Genomic DNA, 22,898 nt, shown 5'->3' on the forward strand with positions numbered 1-22,898 from the left:
AATGAGTTTGTTCTCAGACTCTGATGATAAATCTCCACTTCAGCAGCAGGAAATAGATGTTTTTTAAATGTCTGTTGACAGTATTTTCTGGTTTATGGAGTGATATAAAGAGATATCATTAATGTAAAAACCTTTGACTCTTAACATGAAACAAGAATTATGAACCTGCTTTATCCAATTTTTCAAATATATGTTCTGGAAATGTATGAAAATGTGCACATATTTGATGGGAAAATCTCTTATTTGCATATTTAGACATACGTTTCAGGAAACTTGTAATACAAAAAATGATAGTCTTAAAGTAAGTAATCAACTGGTGAAGTTTCATGTTGATATCTATGAGTTAAATGTTTCTACTCTATTCACATAGAGTCTCCATCTTCTCAGCCTTAAACACTGAACAGTGAAAGCTTAAACAAATAAACAAACCTCAGTACAAATCTAAACTGGCGCTACATTAGACAGTAGTCCGCGTACTTCTACTTCTTGAGACTTGTCTAATGTGTTGCCTAGAGTGGAAGTAACCGCTTTTGTTTCATGTGTAACTGACCCATGCATTGTGTACATCGTCGTACTTACATGACTCTACAGTTACTTAACTCACCAGATGGACTTCTGACCGTTAATTCATTCATAACCAGCATTATGAAAGTAGTGATTATTATACATTAACTAAAACCAGCCACCACTGCCCCATCTGTGTGGAATCATTCACAGAGCAGAGAGGAACAGGACACACTGGGACCAACAGCGCAATTCACAAACATCTCTTCAGGTTTTATTGATTTGAGGTGTTTTTTATTTGATCCCCTTTTTAAACCTCTGCCAGGATATTTCAGAAAGCATTTATTAACATCTTGTAATGCCATTACCCTTATGTATACATTTGCTATTTTACTATATTTCGCATTATTAATATTATTTTTAGTTATTTCCTGTCCTCACTTGTAAATGAGAGCTCAATCTCAATGTGACTTCCTGACTAAATAAAGTATAAATCCCTGGGGCAGGTATTTATGATCATGAGGACGGTTTGGTTCACATGGATTCAGAAGAACAACAGCAGCCTTTGATTGTTGGTTCATTGTGGTTTCTGCTGAGCGGAGGGTTTTAAGCTGAAAGGGTCAGTGGGACCTCCTCCTCTCTGCTGCTTGTTGGCACATTGAGGTTTCTGAATCGTAGAACAGATCCATTCAAGCCAGAACACACAGCATCGAGATACTCTGAGGGGTCAGAGGTTAATGCTGAGTAAGGGAAATGATGAAGTGCATCAGAGCTGCTGCATTGGACATTTTACAGCAAGTATTTATCTCATATGATGTATGATGACAATGGAAATAACTTTCTAATATATTCAGATTATTAATCTACTGTGATTTTGCTCTTAAAGTCTTTAAGTAGTAAAACAATGTTTAGTTCACATAAACAGTTTTTTGCAAAACAAAACTTGGCCAGTTCTCCTCAGATATGTGTGTAAAGATAAATATATAATATTAGGGGTGTCGTGATATTGATAACCATGATACTTAAAAATGAAATATTGATATTGTGGTATTAAAACACACATGCTAATATTGTGAAATGCACATATACAGTTATGGTTACAGACTCCCTCTCCACCTCCCTACACTCATATGTTCAGTGTAAATAAATGGGCAAAAAAGAGACAAAACACACAATAAAGTAAAAAAAGAATTTGATTGCATTATTGTCTTTTTATTGTCTTGGTAATTGATGCAGGACAATAAACACAGTATAATAGTATAATACATAACTCAAATTGATTACAAAGCATTTACTAAAGGATCTATTTTCACCCCCCCAAATAAATCATATCCAATAACTCATGAAACTAACCTGAGACCGCTATCATTTATAATACTCCAAAGTAACTAGTATGCATGGTTTGTGGTACTACTCCAGTACTACTACAGTACTAAATGTGTACTATGAGAGTGAAGCAGACCGGATGAACCGACAGTAAAGGTAGCTTCTGGTTACAAACTTTGGACCAATCAGAGCGCCGCGTTGCTGTCCTGCAGCAAGAGCAGCAGAAGTTCAACCTGGAGCCGCTTCACGAGGACAAACAGACACTTTGATCTGCTCCTAAATCCAAACCGTCCAATGCTCACTATCTCGCGCTGACACACCCGATAGCCAACAACTGTTGTCACTGCAGGGAACGCGCGTTTGGTTCCGAGTGATGACAATGTTGGGTATGTACGTGCCAGACAGATTTTCTCTGAAAGCGTCAAAGGTCCAGGATGGAATCGGTCTTTACACGGCGAGGCGAGTGAAAAAGGTTTGTTGTTTCTGACTCGGCGACTTTGTAGCCGAGTTCTGTTACTTTGTAGAAAGTGTTCTCAGCGTTCTAGATAGTTTTTCTGCTCGTCTTGTTCCTCTGAAGTCTCTGTGAGGCTCGAACCCCGGGGCAGCTCTGACGTGATGTGCCACGTAGCTGCAGAGACTCCAGTCGCTCCCCTCGCTTCTCTACGTAACAATGTATTCATGTCGGCAACAGAGAGAAAGGGTCGCGAGGCTGCCTCGTGAAGCAACAAAGTAGCCCACAAACTGTACACGACCGCTACATGTGAGCTTATTTGAAGCGTTTTGAGGCTTCTTTGATGAAGTTGCAGCGGTTTCCCTCTCAGCTGCTGTCAGACATGAGGAGGAGGCGCGTGAACGTGTCAGCAGGATGAGCAGTCATGTGTGCACAGTTCTCTTCATGTGAGCTGCTCTGCTGATAGAAGACAGAAGGTTGAGGATGAACATGAATGCAACATGAATGCAACATGAATGCAACATGAAGTATACATTTTGACCACGCCCCCCCCCCTCCTGGTTGTATGACTGTACAGTAGTGAAGGATGTACTCACATGGCTCCTTCAGTGGGGGGAGAGGGGGTCAGGTCTGGTAGTAAAAGTAAAGTACACTGTAAAGATATTTGACTGTATGTTTACTGTGAATTACTGCTACAGCAAGTTACTTTAATGCTTTTACAGTCAATGTACTGTAAAAATGACAGCTGTGACTTCACAGCCAGTTATGTGATGTAGCAGTATTTTGCTGTCGTAATACTGCATCGAACTGTGCTTTTACAGTAAAGAATGATATAATTACAGTAGATTAATCCCCCTACATTGATTTCACAAAACAGTGCAGTACAATTCTGTCAAATAGTGTAATAATAGTGTAGTAATACCACAGTTTAGAAATACTCTTGTTACAAGTAAAAGTCCTGCATTCAAAACTTAACTCAAGTAAAAGTACTAAAGTATTCGCATCAAAATATACTTAAAGTAAAAGTAGTAATATTATTGGATTGTAATTATTGATGCATTTATGTTGCAGCTGCTGAAGCGCACAGTCTTCTCTTCATCCATAATCATACGTCATTATGTGTTTGTTAATTATATTTTGTATTAATATTCTGAAAGTAAGCGATGTTGTCAAATATATGAATGTAGTGGAGTAGAAGTAGAAAGTAGCAGAAAATGGAAATACTCAAGTATAGAACAAGTACCTCAAATGTGTACTGAAGTACAAACCGTGATTGCGTATTTAAACGTGATTAAAGCGCCGCCCATGTACCCACAGTTAATGACAGTCCACTGGAGTGAAAGATGTTTTCATACGATTCATCCTGGATGTGTGCTTATGTTTACATCGTTTGTTCTAAAGGGAGAAAAGTTCGGCCCGTTCGCCGGAGAGAAGAAGCTTCCCGTTGAGCTGGAGGAAAGCTCCGACACCCGGCTCATGTGGGAGGTGAATAAACACATCTGTGCACAAAACACACGGTACATTCATCACATGACAGCAACATTTAATTAAGCTGCAGATCAATTAACCACACGGCTGACTTAAAGGGACTCTCGTCTCATGTTGATGGGAGCCGGTGAAATAAAAGGCTGTGATGTAGTTATCTGTGGCGGCCACATTGGGATGTAACCGGCCTGTGTTCAGATGTGAGACCCAAACCCATGAGAGAAGAAGAAGACTTGTTATTGTTTCTTTCTTCCAGGTCCGCGGCAGTAAAGGAGATGTGCTGTATATTCTGGATGCTAGTAACCCACGACACGCCAACTGGCTGCGGTTTGTCCACCAGGCGCCTTCACAGGAGCAGAAGAACCTGGCGGCCATACAGGTAGATTTCCTCCCAGAGGACCATGAATCATAAAAATAACTTAAACTTAGACTTAAAAAGACAGACTAGAAAGACAAGGATATGATATACATCTGTCAGGACGAGCTTCTTTTGTATGCGGCTGTAAAGAGACCCCTAAGACACATATTCTTCTACTTATACAGGCAGAAAATGTTGAATTTAGTTACATTTTCTTCATATTTAAGGGAAGACACTTCAGGTGAATAGGGTCAAAAAATTCACTAATAGATATTATATATATATTAGATATACCAGGAAACTTCACCAGTTGATTACCGACATTAAGACAGTTGTTTTTTGTGTTGCAAGTTTTCTGAAATGTTATGTTTAAATATGCAAATGAGGCATTATCTACTGGTAACTTTTCCTTAATTCAGGAGAAATCTACAGACATAAACAGACAAAGTATAAAATAAATGTTTTATTAGTAGTAAAATAAACCCCTGAATGTGAATTTTAAACCAGGAAAACCTTCATAGCGAGAGAAAAATGTAACTTTTGTTGTGTTTTCATTGTGTAAGACATCCCAGTTTAGTTTAACACACGACATAAAAACTGAATAAGTTACAGGACGATGATCAGCGGTGAGGGACTGAACATTAAGATCCTACTAGATCTGGGAAAGTTCACCTCCTGCACTCTTGTGCAAAAGATAAAACAGATTGTTATTGAAAAAAACCTAGGAGGAGGGGGTGAAGACGAGATGAAGATGTCAGGTCTAAGGTCCAAGTTCCTGCCATTAATACCCCAATGCCTGAAGTGATTGGTCGTTTAAAGGTCATCATGTGTGTTAAAGCTCTGTGTTCCATCAACAGTGACATTTATTGTGCAGCTTTCCTCTTCTTAATCATTATTTATGTATATTTAGAATCCCACAGTTAAAACAAAATGATTTTATTAGTGTGACCTTTAAGGACGGGGAAGTTAATGGCAACATTTTTAAGGGTTTGAGCTTTTGACCTGTGGCCTCGATCAGGCTGAGCAGACTGGGTGGAATGAGTTCAACCTCCTCAGCTGCATCATGAAAATCACAGCTGATTCTTCCAGTCAGCTGCATTCTTCTCACATTGGTCATGTTTCTAGTCTCTGATCTCTGATCATGTTTCATTGTAAGCAACCAATCAGTGTTTAAAGCAACAGGAGGAGAGCTAGTAACGTTGGCAGCACCGCTAACGGCTAACCAACAGGAGGAGAGCTAGTAACGTTAGCAGCACCGCTAACGGCTAACCAACGGAGGTTCACTTCAGTTACACTGTGTTGCGTTCAGGCTCTGCTATAAATAGATATTAGAGATGAATTATGAGCTGTTTAACTTCCTAATACGAGCTCTAAGCTCATTATTATTCATCATCGTACCACTACTAATGACAAGTTTTGTTTTAATTATTAAAAATACAATCTTTTATTTCATTTTCATTTTAATTGTGTGTTTTTATGAAGAAACAAAATCTACAAATGACGATAACAAAGTAAAGGATAGAATGCTGTAATCAAACATCAAAGGGATCTGTGTCTGTTAATATGGATCATCAATGATCAATCATTGATATTGGCGGCAAAAAATGTTGATCATGGACATTAAGTTGTTTCTTTTGTGCTGATCCGATCTGTGACTCTGATCCGTGAGTGTTATGATCCGTTGCAACACTAATGGTTAATAACAATACCATTAATACTAATGGTATTGTTATTGTTTTGTGATTAATAGATTATAACCATTTTATTTTTCAGTACTTATCAGCAGTTATACTTTGGCTCGATAATGAAAATGGTGTGAATGGCGGAGTTACTTATTGAGATGTCGTACATGTTTTGCAGTACCACTGGTTCCTTCACCTCCCAACACTTCACAAATCAGTTTGTCGATCACATTCATTCGTTCTTTGTCAGTTTTTAAAGTTGACGGGTTAGTTAGAACTTTTCACCCCAGACGCTTGTGAGTGAATGCATCAACGCACTCGGGATGGGAACTGATACGGTATTTTGATACCAAAGCCATTATTGATTCTGCTTATTGGTCTTATTCTTTATTAATTCCTTCATAATAACTGTATCCAACTATTTGGAACCGGTTCTCCACTGGAAGTGGTTCTTGATTCCCGTCCCTACTCGAGGTCCAGCGTGTTCTGGTTCCAGTTCTGACTCTAACAGAAATATTTAAACATCACAAATGCAAAAAAATTTGAAAAGAATATTTATTCAGTTTTTCATGTTTTCCTTTTTTTTCTTTTTATACGTTGAAAAGTTGTTGCCAATGAAAAAACCGGAATGCCAAGAATAGGTTGCCGATGTCTCAGAATGGTTGCCGACCATGTTGTTTATCTCTCAGGATGGAGAGAACATCTTTTACCTGGCCGTGGACGACATCGAGACGGACACGGAGCTCCTGATAGGGTACCTTGACAGTGATATGGAGGAAGAGGAGGAGGAGGAAGAGGAGGAGGTCATCAGAGATGACGACGAAAACAGTAAAGAAGCTAAGCATCTTGTTGAAATGGGTACAGCGGAATTATTTAACGTAGAAAATGAATTCATCAGCTCCATTTCAAACAACAACAGACGTGTCTGCCTCTCTGCTCATGTGTGTGTGTGTGTGTGTGTGTGTGTGTGTGTGTGCCACATCTCTACAGAACTGGTAATAAAGAAGGAGGACCACCCCTGCTTACTGTGCGAGAGCAGCTTCCCCAGTGAGGAGATCCTGGCCGCTCACCTCCAGAGTCTGCACCAGAGGCCCAGCACGGAGGAGAAGGAGTTCAAATGCAAGAGCTGTGGCAAGAAGTTCCCCGTCAGACAGGCTCTGCAGCGCCAGTGGGTTCTCCGTTCCATCACTGAACTCGTTGTAATAATGTCGTTTTACTTAACGGGGAAATGTGTCAACAGCGAATTTTTGCATAGATTTAGGTTTTAGATTATATGTGAAGGTGAAGAAATTCAGTCTTTAAGGGTTTTCACTTCTTTGCTTTTGGAGCCAGCAGCCAGTTAGCTTAGCTTAGCACAAAGACTTGGAAACAGATGGAAACCGCTAGCCTGGCTCTGTCCGATGGTGACATAATCCACCTACCAGCACCTCAAAGCTCACTAATTAAAGCAAGGGTTGGTCGTCTTGAGAAAGAGAAAATGAAACATTTTAAGAAATATAACAAACGTGTTTTTGAAGATTATCAACCTTCGCTTTAAAATGTTATATATTGTGTTTGATTCTCCCTGAACTGTTGTGGTCACCATGATACCATATAATACAAAACCTCCATAAAAAAACACAAATCCACAATTTTCCAATCTTCATGCTAAGCTAAGATAATCATTTTTTCTTTACAGATTAAAGCCAGCTGTTTACATACCAAATGCTAAACTAAACTAGCCTTTGTACAGATTAGATATAGCTATTTCCCCCTGTTTCTAGTCATTATGCTAAGCTAAACTAACCTTTAGCACAGAATACAGCTAGCTCTTCCCCTCTGTTTCCAGCCATTATGCTAAAATAACCGTAACCATAGATTAGATATAGCTATTTCCCCCTGTTTTTAGTCACTATGCTAAGCTAAACTAACCTTTTGTATGGATTAAAGATAGCTTTTCCCTTCTGTTAACAGTTGTTATGCTAAGCTAGGCTAACCGTCTCCTGGCTGCAGCTTTATATTTAACCCTCCGCAAGAAATCAAACACATTTATCTTTTCAAATCTCGAACTGTTACTTTAATTCGATGTAATTAGTACATTTAATTAAAAATGAATGAAGATTAATGTATTTTTCCTCGACATCAATTTCGAGAAAAACCTGATAATTATTTAAATTAATTAATCAATTTAATTTACTGTTCTTTGGCCGTCGGCCTTGATGTTGTTTCATTTCCTATCTGACGCCTCATCTGTTGTTCTTTTGAATGCCCCCCCCCCCCAGTGTTCTGCATTGTTCCGAGGCACTGGACCCATCGGGCGACTCTAAAGCGCACCAGTGCTCCCTCTGCCACAACACCTTCGGCTCAATATCCAGGTAACACAGGGAGTTCATTACCCGCAAACAAAAACAAAGCACACATGCCATTTGATTTGCTAAGCCAGATAACGCTCTCTCCTCTTCCTCTGGTGTCCTGTGTGTGTGCAGCTTTGAGCAGCATAAGGAAGCCTGTAGAGGAGACGCCCGGTTCATCTGTAAAGCAGAGAGCTGTGGCAAAAGATTCAAGAGCAAGGACGCTCTGAAGAAGCATAAAGGAAACGTTCACACGGGTTCGTCTCCTCTTCTGTCTCGCACACATTTCTATTCCTTCTCTGTTTTTTCCTCCATCCAAACGTCTCGTAATGAAGTTAATCATCCGTTAGCAGCCTCAGCACTCGAGGAACTTGCAGTCACAGTACTTGACCTCGATCGGTTAAAATCTCCGCGATGTTGAGACGCATCTCTAATTACTTGCGCTACATAATTGCTGACCTGTGTGTTCTGGGGCGGCTCGCTCCTTTACATAATTGGACTTCCATAGCTATTTGTGATGGGATGTAGGGCAGCCGGGGATCTGAGCCGCCTCACACCAGAATCAAGTATCAACCAGAGAGTAAGACGTTCATCTCAGAGGCTGATGATCCGGCTCTTTATGTTCCACCGATGTGGTCGGGACGAGAGCTGTGTGTGTGTCTGTGTGTGTGTGTGTGTGTGTGGGTGAGGGAGGAAGTGGATCAGACTCGTCAGATGTGGGTCATGCGATTCAGTTCCAGATAAGTGGACCAAAATGGTGGGAAGATGAAAAGAGTCGAGTGTCCAGTAAAACACTTTTGGTAACTCTTTAATGCATAATATTGTTTTATAATCCGCTTCAGCACTTTATAATTATAGTTATAAGCTATCATAAATATTCATAGTAATGCTTCTTTATAAAAAACGTTATAAGGTCAAGTACAGTACCTCATCATTTCTTTATTACAAGGATCATAGTGTATTATTCCCACAGTTTAATACATTATGATCTGTTTTAATATTGTAATTTAGTCTGAGATGTCATGTTTGCTCTAAAGTGAAATCTATGCGAGAACAAAATGTTGTAAGATGTATTTTTACTTTCCTTATAATGCATTATATGAATATTATAATGTATTACAACCATGGGAATCATGATACACTATGATCGTTGCAACAATAACATTCGAGTGACCAGAAGTGATGAAGTATTACGATAATAGATCTTTATATAAGTCTTTAGAAAATGCTTTAAATTAGTTTTTATTACTGTTATATTGCATTATAAATATTCATGAGTGGTTATTGATATAATTATTCCAACCTGATCTCATTGGAGGGTATTTAAACAGCGTCGTTAGCAGGAAGCATCACGCTCGGGCTTAAAATACGTTCAGAAACAACGTAGCAGGAAGTCATTAGTTTAAACTGCAGTCAGTCGGACTAAACTGTGTTTACATGACACGCAAAGAGCAAGAAGGTCGATCTCACTGGACGCTAAATGATTGTCGTGTCATTCATATGCTTATTGGAGCTATAAGCAGATTATAAGACATGATAGGTGTGTATCTGATGCAGTAGAGACGTGATGTTACGCTCTCTTTCTCCTGTGGCTGTGTGATGATTGTGTTGGAATCGTTGTCATGATTGCCCACTTTATCAGTCCAGGTTTGGTCATTCTTCACATGTTTTCTTTCTTTTCTTCCCTTTCCAGGGAGCGCACGTCGGAAGCTCACGTGCACCATATGCAACAGAAAGTGCTCGTCCTCTCTGACTCTACAGGAACACAGAAAGGTGAGGCGCTGCTTTAAATCCCGTTCAGCAGCAACCAGATACTCTGCATCGGATCTCGGAGGAGCCGCTCCGTTTTCAGGCCGTCTTTATGACCGAGTGGTTGCTAATGCATTCTGGGTGACAAAGAGCAGAGCGGAGATTTGGTTTCCTCTCGCTCACCCCCACAGAAGAGGCAGACAATAAGGTCTGAACCTTGGCGTCAGGATTCTCCCCGTTATTGATGGATCACAGATATGTTGACATATGTTTTCATACAAATAGATGTTTGAAGTTGGTGCTGCGTGTCGTCAGTATCATTGTACATGTGCACGGAGCTTCCAGGTTACACTCGTTTGTGCACAAACTAGGCTAACACATGAAGTTCTGTTACATGGAGTGATGCAGGTTAAAGATGCACCGATACGGATACGGACCCACGTAGATGGACCAGGGAGCGCTGAGAACGGTGCCGATCCATTTCATTAGATTCTATGTTTATATACGATAAACATTATGTACTGGGATAGTCCAACAGGAAGTTAGCGTTATCTGTTGTATTCTGGAATATTGTAGTAGATAATCTGAACGTTTATGATACATCATCAAGATAATCTTCTCAAAACCAGAAACACATAAAAACAATCCTGCTCTCGAGACGAGGGAACAGGCCGGTGTGTGAGGTGTGGGAACCCTGAAAGTACTTTCAATAAACGTACGTGCAATTAATATATTTGTATCAGATATTTAGCCAGAATACATTCAATCTAGTCCAAGATGTGCTGGTTTAATTCAGAAGAACAGGAACATCTATAGAGAACTGTGCTTTTCTTCTTCATGGATTAATTGTTGTTAATTATCCCTGCTGGTGATTGTGAACCCTTCATGTTCTTTTGTCATCATCTATCATCCAGATGAATCAACCCGCCGTTATTCATCACGAAGTCACCTGGAAGTTGTGACATAGTTGTGCAGCGCGTCGTTTAACCCTTCACCTGCCTCTGAGTCAGTGTCCTCCACTTCCACACCTTTCTCAATGGGCGTATGTAATACTCCTGTGGGGCCTCTTCACTATGTCGCTCATAACGGCAGAAGTGATTCGCACTTTTTTATCTGTTATTTATCCCAGTAACACATTTAATAAAGCTGCTCATAATAACTGAGTGTCATAATAAATATGCCACATATTGTGTTCCTTCGCTTCCATCGCAGACGTTCTCACAGAGGAGCAATCAAGAGTTGCCGTAATGACTCGTTTGGCTCCAAAGCAGCTTAAATGTGCCATTATCACCATTTAGCTGAACAAGCGTTTTGCAGCGGCGGCCGTGACGAGAGGAGCTGCTCGGCATTAGCGTTGGCTCTTGTAGCCGTACGGAGGGGGAGCTGCTGAATGAGCAATCATCGGAGCCTTGCTCTGAAGCAGAGAGGATTGAACTTTTCATCACTTTAATTGCTTTTCTGTCAGAAGACATCAGTCTAATGGAAACGGACAAGATTTAGTTTCTGATGACCGTCGACTTTTATGTGATCTTTGCCCGAAGTTAAAAAAAAAAGATTAGCAAGTAGAGACTTTAACGCTCCCTCTTTACTTCTTTTGTTGTAGGTTCATGAAGTACTCGACTGCCACGCATGTGACAAGAAGTTCATCTCCACGAACCAGCTGAAACGTCACATGATCACACACTCGGGTAAGCAGACGGGTCATTGAAGGCATCGCCTCTGAACCGCCCTCTCGGCTCACCGCCATGCGTCTGTTTCTTAATGCAGAGAAGCGACCGTACACCTGCGAGATCTGCAGCCGCTCCTTCAAGCGCCTGGACCAGGTGACGGCTCACAAGATCATCCACAGCGAGGACAAACCCTACAAATGCAAGCTGTGCGGGAAAGAGTTCGCCCACCGGAACGTCTACAAGAACCACAAGAAGGTGAGCAGACGTCACACGTTGACCCTCCGAACCCCGAAACCCCTACAGCGGGATTGAAAAGCGTGTTTTCTTTAAAAGGGCACCAAAACTACACCGTTTATCACAGCCAGAAGCCGGTAAATATGTCACGATCGGAAAGGTTTTCATCTTTCAGACGGTCCTTGAACACATCATGTGAGACAAACGCTTCTGTCAGAAAAAGCAAACGAAACAAAGCTTAAAATCATGATATTTCATCTAAAACATTTTATTCTTCATGTTGTCATTATAAATCTCTCCTCTAATAAAGCGTTCACTTTAACCAGATTGTGTAAAAACATTAAAGTGTGAAACTATGAAGTCATCATTGATTCATCTGAGACCAACAGTCATGTGACTACAAGGAGGAGACACTCTGACTGAACTACAGGAAGTGAACACAGAGAGGAGAGGAGAGGAGAGGGGAGAGAGGAGAGAGAGGGGAGAGGAGAGAGAGGAGAGGAGAGGAGAGAGAGGAGAGGAGAGAGGAGAGAGGAGAGGAGAGGAGAGAGAGGAGAGGGGAGAGGAGAGAGGAGAGGAGAGGAGGGGAGAGGAGAGGAGAGAGGAGAGGAGAGGAGAGAGGAGGAGAGGAGAGGCTGGAAGGAGAGGATGTAGAAATGTCTATAGATCGATATTTATAACATGTCGAGCCTCCATTTCCGTTGCCAACACAGTAACACGTGTCACACAAGAAATGTTGGATCTATAGATTCCATTGTTTTCATTGTCTTGCATTTTTTATTTTTTTTTATGATTGATGTCATTCTAACTGTGTTATAATGCGGAACATACATGTTGTAGTTCTCTCTACTTCTAGGTGCAGGACTTTATATTACAGTGAAATCCAGAACACAGAGAGAACTGAGGGTCAGAGGGTCAGAGGGTCATTGACCTGCTGACATTTAGTCTTCATACCATTCTATGTGACTGGTTTCTGAGAGGAGATATTGAATGAAAGGCTGTAATCAATCAGGGTCTCGTTGGTGGCTGGTTTCTGTGGGGTCTCTGGCCTTGCCCCCCCCCCCCCCGAGGTCCCCCATGTTTACTTTTGGGATTGAGGTGTCACTCAGACAGATAGTTTGTTCACGGAGGAGGAGGAGGGGAGGGGGGGGAAACAAAACAGAAGCACTTTGAACCTAAAGCTGGTGAAGCTGCTCGTGCTGCCTTCACATCCATTACAGGAGCTTGATCCACGCTCTCTCTCTGCAGACCCACTCTGAGGAGAGACCCTTCCAGTGTGAGGAGTGCAAAGCTCTGTTCCGCACGCCCTTCTCTCTGCAGCGCCACCTCCTCATCCACAACAGTGAGTATCCTCAGCTACTGCACTACAAACATGTTTAATAGGGAGTGTTCAAATGTCAAGAAGGTTATTATTATTAAGTTAAAAATGCAAAATCACATCACATTATTATGGTGTTGTATGCATGAAGTGCAATCACTAAACAAGATGACTTCATCCCTCCTGTAGTTTGATCAAACCTTCTACAATTACATCGCTCCTCATATCTCACAGGAGAAGAAATGTTAAAAAGCTAAAGCCAGCCAACTCATCCGTACCCCTGTGGATATCTCCATTCATATTATTATGACACCATAACTCTACACCGGGGAGCGCTCAGGGTCCAGATCAGGAAACGTCTCTCCCCTCGACCTGAGCCAGATAACAAAGAGATTGTAGAAGCTGGAGGCGTTTCCTGCTGCGTCTCTCAGGAGGCCGGCCGTTTAACACCGGGACCGTATCAGGTTCTAGACGGGGTCCAGTGTGTCTTCATTTCACTGCAGGTGAGAGAACAGACGCTGAATGAACGCGTCCGTCTTTGTGAGTCGCTGTTGGAGCGATCGTCTCTCAGTGAGAGAAAGATGTCGCAGCGTTTTCAGGTCAAATCACGATGTTTCTCCTTTTTTCTGAACTCAGTTTTATATTTTCTTCCTGAATGTCTCCCACTTTTTTCTGTGAGGTTTGTTTGTTCGAGTGTTCAACAAACACAAAAATCAACTGGACAAACTTTCCGTAAATCGCTTGTTTCGTATTGATGAGCGCCGCCTGTTCATGAGGTTTGATGATCGGTATAATCCAAACCTACAGAAGTCTCCATCAGGCACCTGTCAGTGGGGGAAGCCATGAGACTGATTCGCTTTAGACGGCTAAAATACCTTTTTATGAATACAGAACTTTCTGACGGGGAACTGAAGCTGTTGTTCCGCTCAGAACACACACACACACACACACACACACACACAATCCCACTGCAAAGACAACCCTAACCTACCGATTCAGTTATCTCCAAACCGAGCACAGCTAGCGCTGACTCAGCTCGTGCTCGCCTCCACACGATTCATAACCCTATCGATGAGCTTTGGTCAGAATGCAGTCGACCTTTAAGACAAACAATATTCATTTCGTTGCCTTCACGTGACTCGTGAGTTTTGGTTGATGAATTCTAAACACAAGACGTCAGTTTTTTTGTTTTAAGTCAATTTTTATTTCTTAGTGTTTAGAAGTTTTAGTGTCTCGTTTAATCTGGAGTTTCACGAACACATCGTCACCACAACACGTAGTAACTCACTTTTGTCAGAAAATCAGACTTGAATTCTGGGAAAGTATATTTAAACTCTATTCGTGTGAACGTGTGTAAACATAGTCAGCTGGACATGATATCGCTTCACTTGTCTGTTGGTTTGTCAGGTATTTGAATCACACAGGAGTAAAATCAAACGCAGGCTTCATCATGTGCTTTCTTCATCTTGACTTTTTATTTGTTAAATGAGCAGAAAACATCCTTTATCGTCATATATATTGTTATCGAGGTATGAAATTGGACCAACGTGGTGTTTTACTTGCCCCTCGGCATGCTGGGAATTCTTATTTGTTGAGCCCTGCAAGAAAACAAGTCCTGTTAGGCGATTGGTACGTGCGACTGAAGAATTTCTTTCCCAAATGAAACCTGCTCGGCTCATCTATGTGGGCTTTTCTCTGCGTTCTGGGACCTTGAGAACAATCCTGAGTGTATAAATTAATCAGCGCTCACGCACGGCTGGAACCCGGCTGCAAGTATTAATGAACTCTGTGAGCGAGGGCGTCGTTGACATTAATTATCATCAAGTGAATGTTTGGATTTGATTAAAAAAAATAAAACATGATGGACCTCGGCTTTCGACGGTGTTCCAGTTTATTGAGCTGACCGTCATCGGGCCTCTGTAACAGCACACACACACACACACTCACACACACGCACACACACACACACACACACACACACACACACACACACACACACACAGCAAACTGTGGAAATTGAATGATCTCCATATAATGGAAACAACTACTTTCCAACAATGGAGGCCGTTGTGTGGAGACAGAGGGCGGCGGAGGCGTGAAGGGAAACATCAGGCAGCGCTCTGTGAACAGCTGAGATTGTGTCTGTGCTGGTTTTACTGCTTGTCAGTGGAATGATTAATACAATATGCCGTTTTTTGTTTTTTTTGCACTGTAAAGAAAAAGAAAAGAAGCATTTTGACGTTCCGATGAAACATGTGGCAGAGCGGTTAGTTTCTCTGTTTCCCCCGGGATGTGTTCAGCTACAGATGCACAATACAGGACGACTTCTGTTGGACAAAACCCAGAACCAGACCTTTCTAAAGACCATTGTTCGGGCCCAGTGAAACAGCCCTCTTTGTGCTTTTTCTCGCCTCACAATCGCCCCGGTGAAATTGGGTCTCCTCTTGCTGTGCGTGATGACTGTGTGTTCAGAGGCGCAACAATAGGTGGAGAAAAAGGCTCTTCCTAATGTCCCTCTGTCCTTGTTGCCACAGGTGAGAGGACATTCAAGTGCGACCAGTGCGACGCCACCTTCAAGAGGAAGGACACGCTCAACGTCCACATCCAGGTGGTGCACGACGGCCACAAGAAGTACAAGTGCGACCTGTGTGAGAAGGCCTTCGTCACTCCGTCCGTCCTCAAGAGCCACAAGAAGGTGAATGAAACAAAGAGCCAGACGACCTCGATCTCAGACGGTGATTGTATGTCTGCTGCTTTGTCCCCAGAATCCAGTTCAAGCTGCACTTTACTTTTCTATTTGAAACGCAGACAGTTCAGAGCCAAGAGTCAGAAAACAGCTTATGAAACCTTTCAGAACGGGGTCGACTGAAACACTTATCTTGCACGTAACTACAGAAAGTTGTAAGAATATACTTTTCATCATCTTTCTGGTATGTGGTCTGTATAAATGACAGACTAACTATTTCAGCAAAATGCTTCCATTGTCTCCCGTCTAGTGTGAAGCTTAGTTTATGCTCACTGTAGTGAAGCCGGAACACGCAAGCGGCTTTGCACGCGCGATCACGTGACTGACACATAGCTCACTGATTAAAACACTAGTTACCCGTCTGAGGATTATACAAAGTAGAACAATCAGTTCTTAGAAGTCTGACAAATCTACATGTGAGTAAATATTTATCAGTCAAATCAAATAGTTTATATTCAACCTCAGTTTCTTTAGAACACATTTAATACTTGACGTGTTTCTCTACAGGGTTTCTATGAAGGTGATAACGTAGTTTATGAATATGAGATATGAGTTTATAGATGATTACAATCCCTCCTCTCTAGTGGAGGTTGGTGTATATTTCTTCCACCTCCAGTCTGTGTTCATATCTCTGAGTTACACTCGTTGTCTTCTGGAGTCTTTGTTTGTTCAGCCTCTGGAGTGTCAGAATAAAGCAGCTCATAGAGCACAAACGCCTCCATTCATACTGGAAGAGTCGCACTACGGAGCCAAGCGCGAGTACAAACAAAGATTTACACACCGTGACTAATAAAAGACACGAATATTTCACATTAATACTATTCATACTGGCAGAGATGCAGATTTGCGACAGTTGCAACACTTCTTCAATAAACACTTTGAATAGATTCCTGCAGGCAGACGATGAACTACCAGAGTCCTGTTGAGGTTCCTTTTAGTGAAATGAGTGAATTTGAGTTCCCTCTGGCAAACAGTGATATGTCCAGGGCTTTTATTGTGAAAGGTAAGAACTGAAGGTTAGCCTCAGTGTTGTTGCCCAATGTAGATAACATTTTGAATATGTCAGTTCAGCACAATGTGATTGGTTGATGCCTTTATTCACGCTGCGAACGCTCAGAAAAACCAAGTTGTTCAGGAAAAGAGCTCTCTTTTGTTTGCCGCCTCATGTTCAGGTTCTCTTTGAAAGAACATACTGACATGTGGGTTAATGGCAGAACAAAGCGCCCCCGGTGAGTCTGTTGTAACATCTTGGACCGTAGAACCTGGCGGGGACGTCCGTCCCGACCGCTGCTGCCCATGAAGGCTTAGACATCAATTCTCCGTTGATTAGAAATGGCAGTTAGTCCATTAGCTCCGCAGGGTTTCAAAGCCCACGAACAGATCTCGCAGAAGATTATGAGCCCCGAATCTGACAACGTCCGGTGTGGTTCTGGATCCAGATTGAAGCCAAACAGCTTCTTGGCACAGGGCAAAAAGAAAAAAGTCCTGGGAGGGTTTGTCTCCGAACAGTAGGGCTGAAGACAGGCGTGCTGAACCGTCTCGCTGCTCACGGGGTCCGGAGGGCCGCTGAGAGATCTGGCCCTGATCAAAGCCAGGCTGCCGAGGAGACGACAGCTCGCTGGCCGTGTTTACACGTTGAGGTCTTACTCGCTGCACACCTCCATACTCCGCCACGGTTCCGTAGTTCTCACAGCCGTCAAACCTAACGTAGCTCGCTGATCCGATAGAAAGGTAAAGGTTCATGGAGGCAGATAAGGAACTGCTTTAACTTGAACATCTGAGTTTACTGACGTTATTCTGAGTCGGGCTGCAGTTAACAATTATATTTCTAGATAAATCTGACATTTATTTATTTATTTAATCAATTCAATCATACGACAGGTTACTGTAGGTAAATAAAGAACCATTGAAGGGAGAAATAAGAGAAAGAAGAAAATATGAATCACACAAAGACGTCAGATGTGCAAATCATATCAATATTATAAGTATTTATTTTTGCTCATTAGGAGCAAATTTAGCTTTTTTCTCGTTAATGTACGAATTTTATTTCAGAAATTATTTTTTCCTTCTTTGAATATTACCCCCTTCACCCCCGACTCAGACTTTTTATTTTAAATTCATTTTAAAATCGTTTGCTTAACCCGACCAAAAACAAGAGTATCTAAAATGTTCAATGATAAATGACAGAGTGAAGCAGCAAACTGTCACATTGGAGAATCTGTGACCAGCAATTAAGAAAAATTGATTCTTAGAATAGTTTCCTGCTGAAGTCGGACCGAACGGAGTCAGCAGCTGCTGGTGAGAATGAACAGTAGTGCTGTCTGTCCAGACCTGAGCTATTCATGCAGCGCTCTTGTGTTACCGCCAATGCTTTCTCCTCACTGTTATATGAGAGGGTGTGTGTGTGTGTGTGTGTGTGTGTGTGTGTGTGTGTGCATGCACATGTATTGTACCAGATAAATCTCACCTCCGTTAGCGTGCTGCTCTAGAAGAAATTCACCCATGAGTGAAAATTACAGCACTTTTTGAGTAGTTACAGGCACACAGATACATGTTTTACATATATATATATATATATTTAAAAAAAACGTATAATAACTCCCAATGAATGAGGTTCCCGTGTGACGCTGCTGGCTGTCAGCGTGTGAAGCGGTGATGTTTCCTCTGTTGCACAAACAGCTAAATAAATAACGCTGCTCCATCTGGGACACACGTGCTCCGATGCATGTGGACTAGTTTGTGTGTGTGTGTGTGTGTGTGTTAATGTGCATGTGTGTGTCGAGCCTTTGTAAGGAAACACCCGAGGTGTCAGAGGGACACAGTGGGGGGGTCCTGTATTGTTGTCCTGCTGTTGAAACTGTCGCTCCGAGTTTGAGCCTCTCATTCTCTGACGATTATTTTGTGGGAATCTATAACAGGCCAGGAGGAGGAATTCAGAGCGAGGAGGGAGTGAAGGAGAGGAGGGAAGGAGGGAGGAAGAGCCCACATGTTTCTTCCTCCCTGTCTGCATGTGCGGCCCGTGTGAGCCCACAGAGCTCAACACTGTGGAGGGTGAGGCAGAGGAAGAGGAGGGAGGAGGAGGGAGGAGGAGGGGGATGCATACGTGCACCTTGGCCTTTACTCCCCCGGGCTTTGGACCCGGCACGGTCTGCGTGCTTTGATCCCGGCTTCAGTGGATCCGCCGTCACGTGAACACGTGCATCTCCGTCCTCTGAGCGTTATCGGAGGAAACGGCCGTTAGTTTATTCTTCACATCAGTCAGACGGCAAAGGTTGAATTAAAGCGGCCAGAGACAGCGTTTAACGGGTTCATCTAGATTCTGGAGACGCTTTTAACCAGGAAACTAAATACCAAAATCAGATCATGTTTTTATGAATGGTTCAAAGAGGTTGTAAGGCTGCACAATATATAGCATATTTTCACAATAAAAGCATCGTGAAAGACTGCGATGGTGCACTCGGGTATTATTTGAGCCGGTTGCAAGAGAGCATTATAAATAAAAAATACACTTTATTAAAAAATCTACGGTCAATCTGTTAGTAAAAGAATGTTGAGAATAATTTCCTTTCACTTTTTGTATTTAATAGAACAAGTAATGTGTTGTATTTTAGCAGCAGAAAGGAAGAACAGAGAACACTTTGATTTGACTTTGTTTGTGTATCGTAAGTGATATCGTTATCGCGATATTCAACCATGTTATCGCAGATCTCATATTATCCTCATCAGGCTGCACGATGAGGCCAAATATCACGTGTTCTGCTCGTTCAATGAATAGATTTGTTTACCATTGTGTGATTAAATACTTGACTTTAGTGCAAAGAAATCTGATTTTCTGAGACATGAGTTAGTATGTGCCCGTTATTATCAATTGAGACGACATCATTGTGTATCACGATTTCTATACGATTCCGACGATAAATGATCTTCCAGCCGGACCTTAGTACACAGTTTAGAGTTTCTACTCTCAGGATGCTTTCACAGTCGATCACATTTGACTTTTCCATGTAGGAAGGACGTGAGGATGGATGTTACAAATGTTTTTCTTATTCCTTGCTTATCTTTTTCTGTTGTTTATTTCCTCTGATAGACACACACGGGGGAAAAGGAGAAGATCTGCCCGTACTGCGGACAGAAGTTTGCCAGCAACGGCACGCTGAGGGTCCACATCCGCAGCCACACAGGTCAGTGGTCCTCCAGAGGCCAACGCTTTGTTACATCCACCGTCCTCCAGACAGATGTTGAGTAACATCTCCATACAGCTGTTAGAGACGCTGAATGCTGTTCACACCAAACGTGAAGCCAATTTTGACAGGTCGCTGCCGCTACCAGAGACGTAGAGTTCCTCTCTACGTCAGCATCAGGGTCACACTGCATATTGAAGATGAGGGTGTAGATTAGACACCTCACCTCGTCTTGTATGTTTTTGAGCATTTTGCAATGACGCTCAGCTGTGAACCACCTTCACACCTGCTCACTGCCAACAGACGCAGGAGTCAAACACACTGAGAGGTAGTGAACAAAAAGACTTTACAAACAAAGGAAGACAAACAACACCAGGCAAGGCCTGAGCAAAGGGAGCTGACGCTCACTGAGACTAACTGGCTCAGACTCACACTGCGACTAAATACAACGATGGACAGGTGCAACCAATCAGGGCGGGGCAGACAATCAAAAAGGCGGGAAAACGCACAAAGACAGGAAGTAAAACCAAACATGACACACTTACAAAATGAAACAGGAAAGAAGCTACAAACAAACCCTCGAGGAAAATATCCTCACTTTCTTTCATAAAAATGAATTCAAGTTGTGAATATTGTCACGTGAGGACCGTTGCTCACTGCTCTCTTCTATGTGCACCGTGTTGTTGGGTACGCTTGTTTTCGTTACCTTGCTGGCTACAAAATAAAAGCGTCCCTACCTTTCTCTGTTTAGTTGGAGATGCCAGATAGACTGCTCACAGTCTCTCGGAGCTCTGATCAAATGAATGTTTTATTCCACAAGCCTCATTTCTATTCACATAATATTCATACTGGTGAAAGGATAAAAATATCACAGGCGCCGATTTCAGTGACTGGAGCAAATAAAAGTGGACTATTTATTGCAGTTTTTGTGGTATTAAGAAGTTCCACGGTGCTGCAGCGCCGCTCGCTCCGGTCTTTGCTCTGCCACAGAAAATAGAGCCCTGGATGTTCATTAAACTGCCTTAAACTGGAACGCTACACATTCCTGTGTGTTTCCTTACCAACAGACTGGTGCAGAGACCTGGCACGGCCCAACACACACACACACGCACACACACACGCACACACTCACACTCTCACACACACAAACACACACTTCTTGGACTCTAAGCTCATTCACTCTCCCTCGATCCCTCTCTCCTACTGATCCCTCTCTCCTTCATTCTCTCTCTCGTGTTCTCTCCTCATCGTCCTGTTTTTGTTTTTATGATTGAATATCATATCTCATATCATTTCACGGAGCTCTTAAGCTCAGAACTTTTATGCAGAAATAAAACATACTAAATGTCGTGTAGAGTCACGTCATCGTTTTCAGGCCACATAGACATCCTAATTAGTAACTCAGTTACCTCAAATAGTCAGTCGGTAAACATTGAGATTCTTATCTTCTAAGATTCTGAATCGATAGACGGACGTCGTGCTGCGTAATGTTCTCGTTCTGTGTGAAAGTACTCGTGACAAAAACAACAGTTCACTAAATATATTGACATGGAATTAATCGCACACAAACAAACTTCTGTTTCAGACCAAGTGTGTCGAACATCATTGTGTGTTTTGTTGAAAATGATTTTGTGTGCAATACATTTTCTTAATTGTAAAGTTTCTAATAAATAGAAAACAATTTCATTCATGTAACAGGTAGCGTTTACATTTTATTTATAACTTGAACTTTTATAACAAGACACTGAGAATTGAGAAAAACAAAAAAACCTTTGAGTTTATCTGTTGAGCATGAATACATGTTACCTTTTGCCTTCGTGAGTTCACATTATCATCACTTTGATTTGGAATTTAAAACCCCGACAACTCAGAAGAAGAGTATCATGACATAAACTAAATCCCAGAGGATGAAAGCATTTCCAAAATAATATATATTTCCAAAGCGGTCCTGTGTGAGTTGTATCTTTTTCAAATCGTCCACACGTTTCACTCTGCTTCATGCCGTAGTTTGCCTCTGTTAGAGCTCAGCAGGCTGGATGAGAGCCACCATGTACTGAGTCAGGAGTCGATGGTGAGATCTGGAAAGATCCATAGCTCTAATATTCTGTGTTTAAGTCGGGCTTCAGTCATGCTTCTTGATCTGATTCCATGAGACACTTAAATCATTCGTGTTTCCTGTCAGGTGTCGACAAGATTAGTGTGTCAAAATGTGAGTGTGTGTGTGTGTTTGAGTGGCGGCAGGACGGTGGTCCTACCACACTCTGTCAACAGCCTCCTTTGTATGCGTGTGTGTTTTCGTACATGTGTATGTGTGAAGGACAAACCAGCAGAGAGAGAGAATGTCTTCCAGTGTGGGCCAGTTAGCCCGGTCTGATTGTATTTATATAGAATAAACAAAAGGGAGGAATGCTGGGGGAGGGGTGGGAGCCGAGGGGACACCTCAAAGAAAGAAAGGAGTAAAGAGAGAAAAGACCACTCCAAGAAAGCATCCAGCCGGACGACCCCTGACCCCGACTGGCTGTAAATCTGTCCCCTCCTTCTATAGACGGGGAGGTGCTTTTTGTTTGTTGCAGGTTTTTTTTTTGTGTGTGAGAGGAAAAAATAAGGTTTGGTGAGTCGTTTCCTGAGCGACGATCCCGACTCACACAGCGGAGAGTAATTTGGTGTGATGAATGTACAACATGTAAATCATAAAACAACCCCATTAATGTAAGTACAACTCTAAAGACAGCCAGTGTTCTCTGTCAGTAATCTCTTAAAGATGGCCACCAGTCGAGGTAGACACCTTTAAATGTGGACGCAGACAGGAAAGCTTGATCCTGTTTGTCTTCCTGCTTCACAGGAACAAGTCAGCATTGATTATT

General features: G+C 42.1%; 1 protein-coding gene across 1 annotated transcript; it reads left to right on the plus strand.

Moving 5' to 3' along the window:
• Positions 1-2,209: 2,209 nt before the first annotated feature.
• Positions 2,210-20,204, plus strand: prdm5 (PR domain containing 5). The gene is made up of 12 exons (XM_031879747.1): positions 2,210-2,302; positions 3,683-3,766; positions 4,023-4,145; positions 6,496-6,664; positions 6,797-6,974; positions 8,272-8,393; positions 9,830-9,909; positions 11,489-11,573; positions 11,653-11,810; positions 13,038-13,131; positions 15,642-15,802; positions 19,941-20,204. Exons 1-12 carry the CDS (start codon positions 2,210-2,212, stop codon positions 20,097-20,099), a joined length of 1,506 nt encoding a protein of 501 aa, XP_031735607.1. The 3' UTR covers positions 20,100-20,204.
• The last annotated feature ends 2,694 nt before the right edge of the window (positions 20,205-22,898 follow it).

This window comes from Anarrhichthys ocellatus, unplaced genomic scaffold, assembly GCF_004355925.1.
Source record: "Anarrhichthys ocellatus isolate YVR2014 unplaced genomic scaffold, GSC_Weel_1.0 scaffold413, whole genome shotgun sequence".
In the NCBI taxonomy this organism is placed as follows: Eukaryota; Metazoa; Chordata; class Actinopteri; order Perciformes; family Anarhichadidae; genus Anarrhichthys; species Anarrhichthys ocellatus.

Coding starts and splice junctions, on each gene's coding strand:
- prdm5 (XM_031879747.1), top strand. CDS start 2,210: ATGTTGGGTATGTACGTGCCAGACAGATTTTCTCTGAAAGCGTCAAAG. Junction 8,394..9,829: donor TAAAGGAAACGTTCACACGG/GTTCGTCTCCTC, acceptor TTCCCTTTCCAG/GGAGCGCACGTCGGAAGCTC. Junction 13,132..15,641: donor CCACCTCCTCATCCACAACA/GTGAGTATCCTC, acceptor TTGTTGCCACAG/GTGAGAGGACATTCAAGTGC.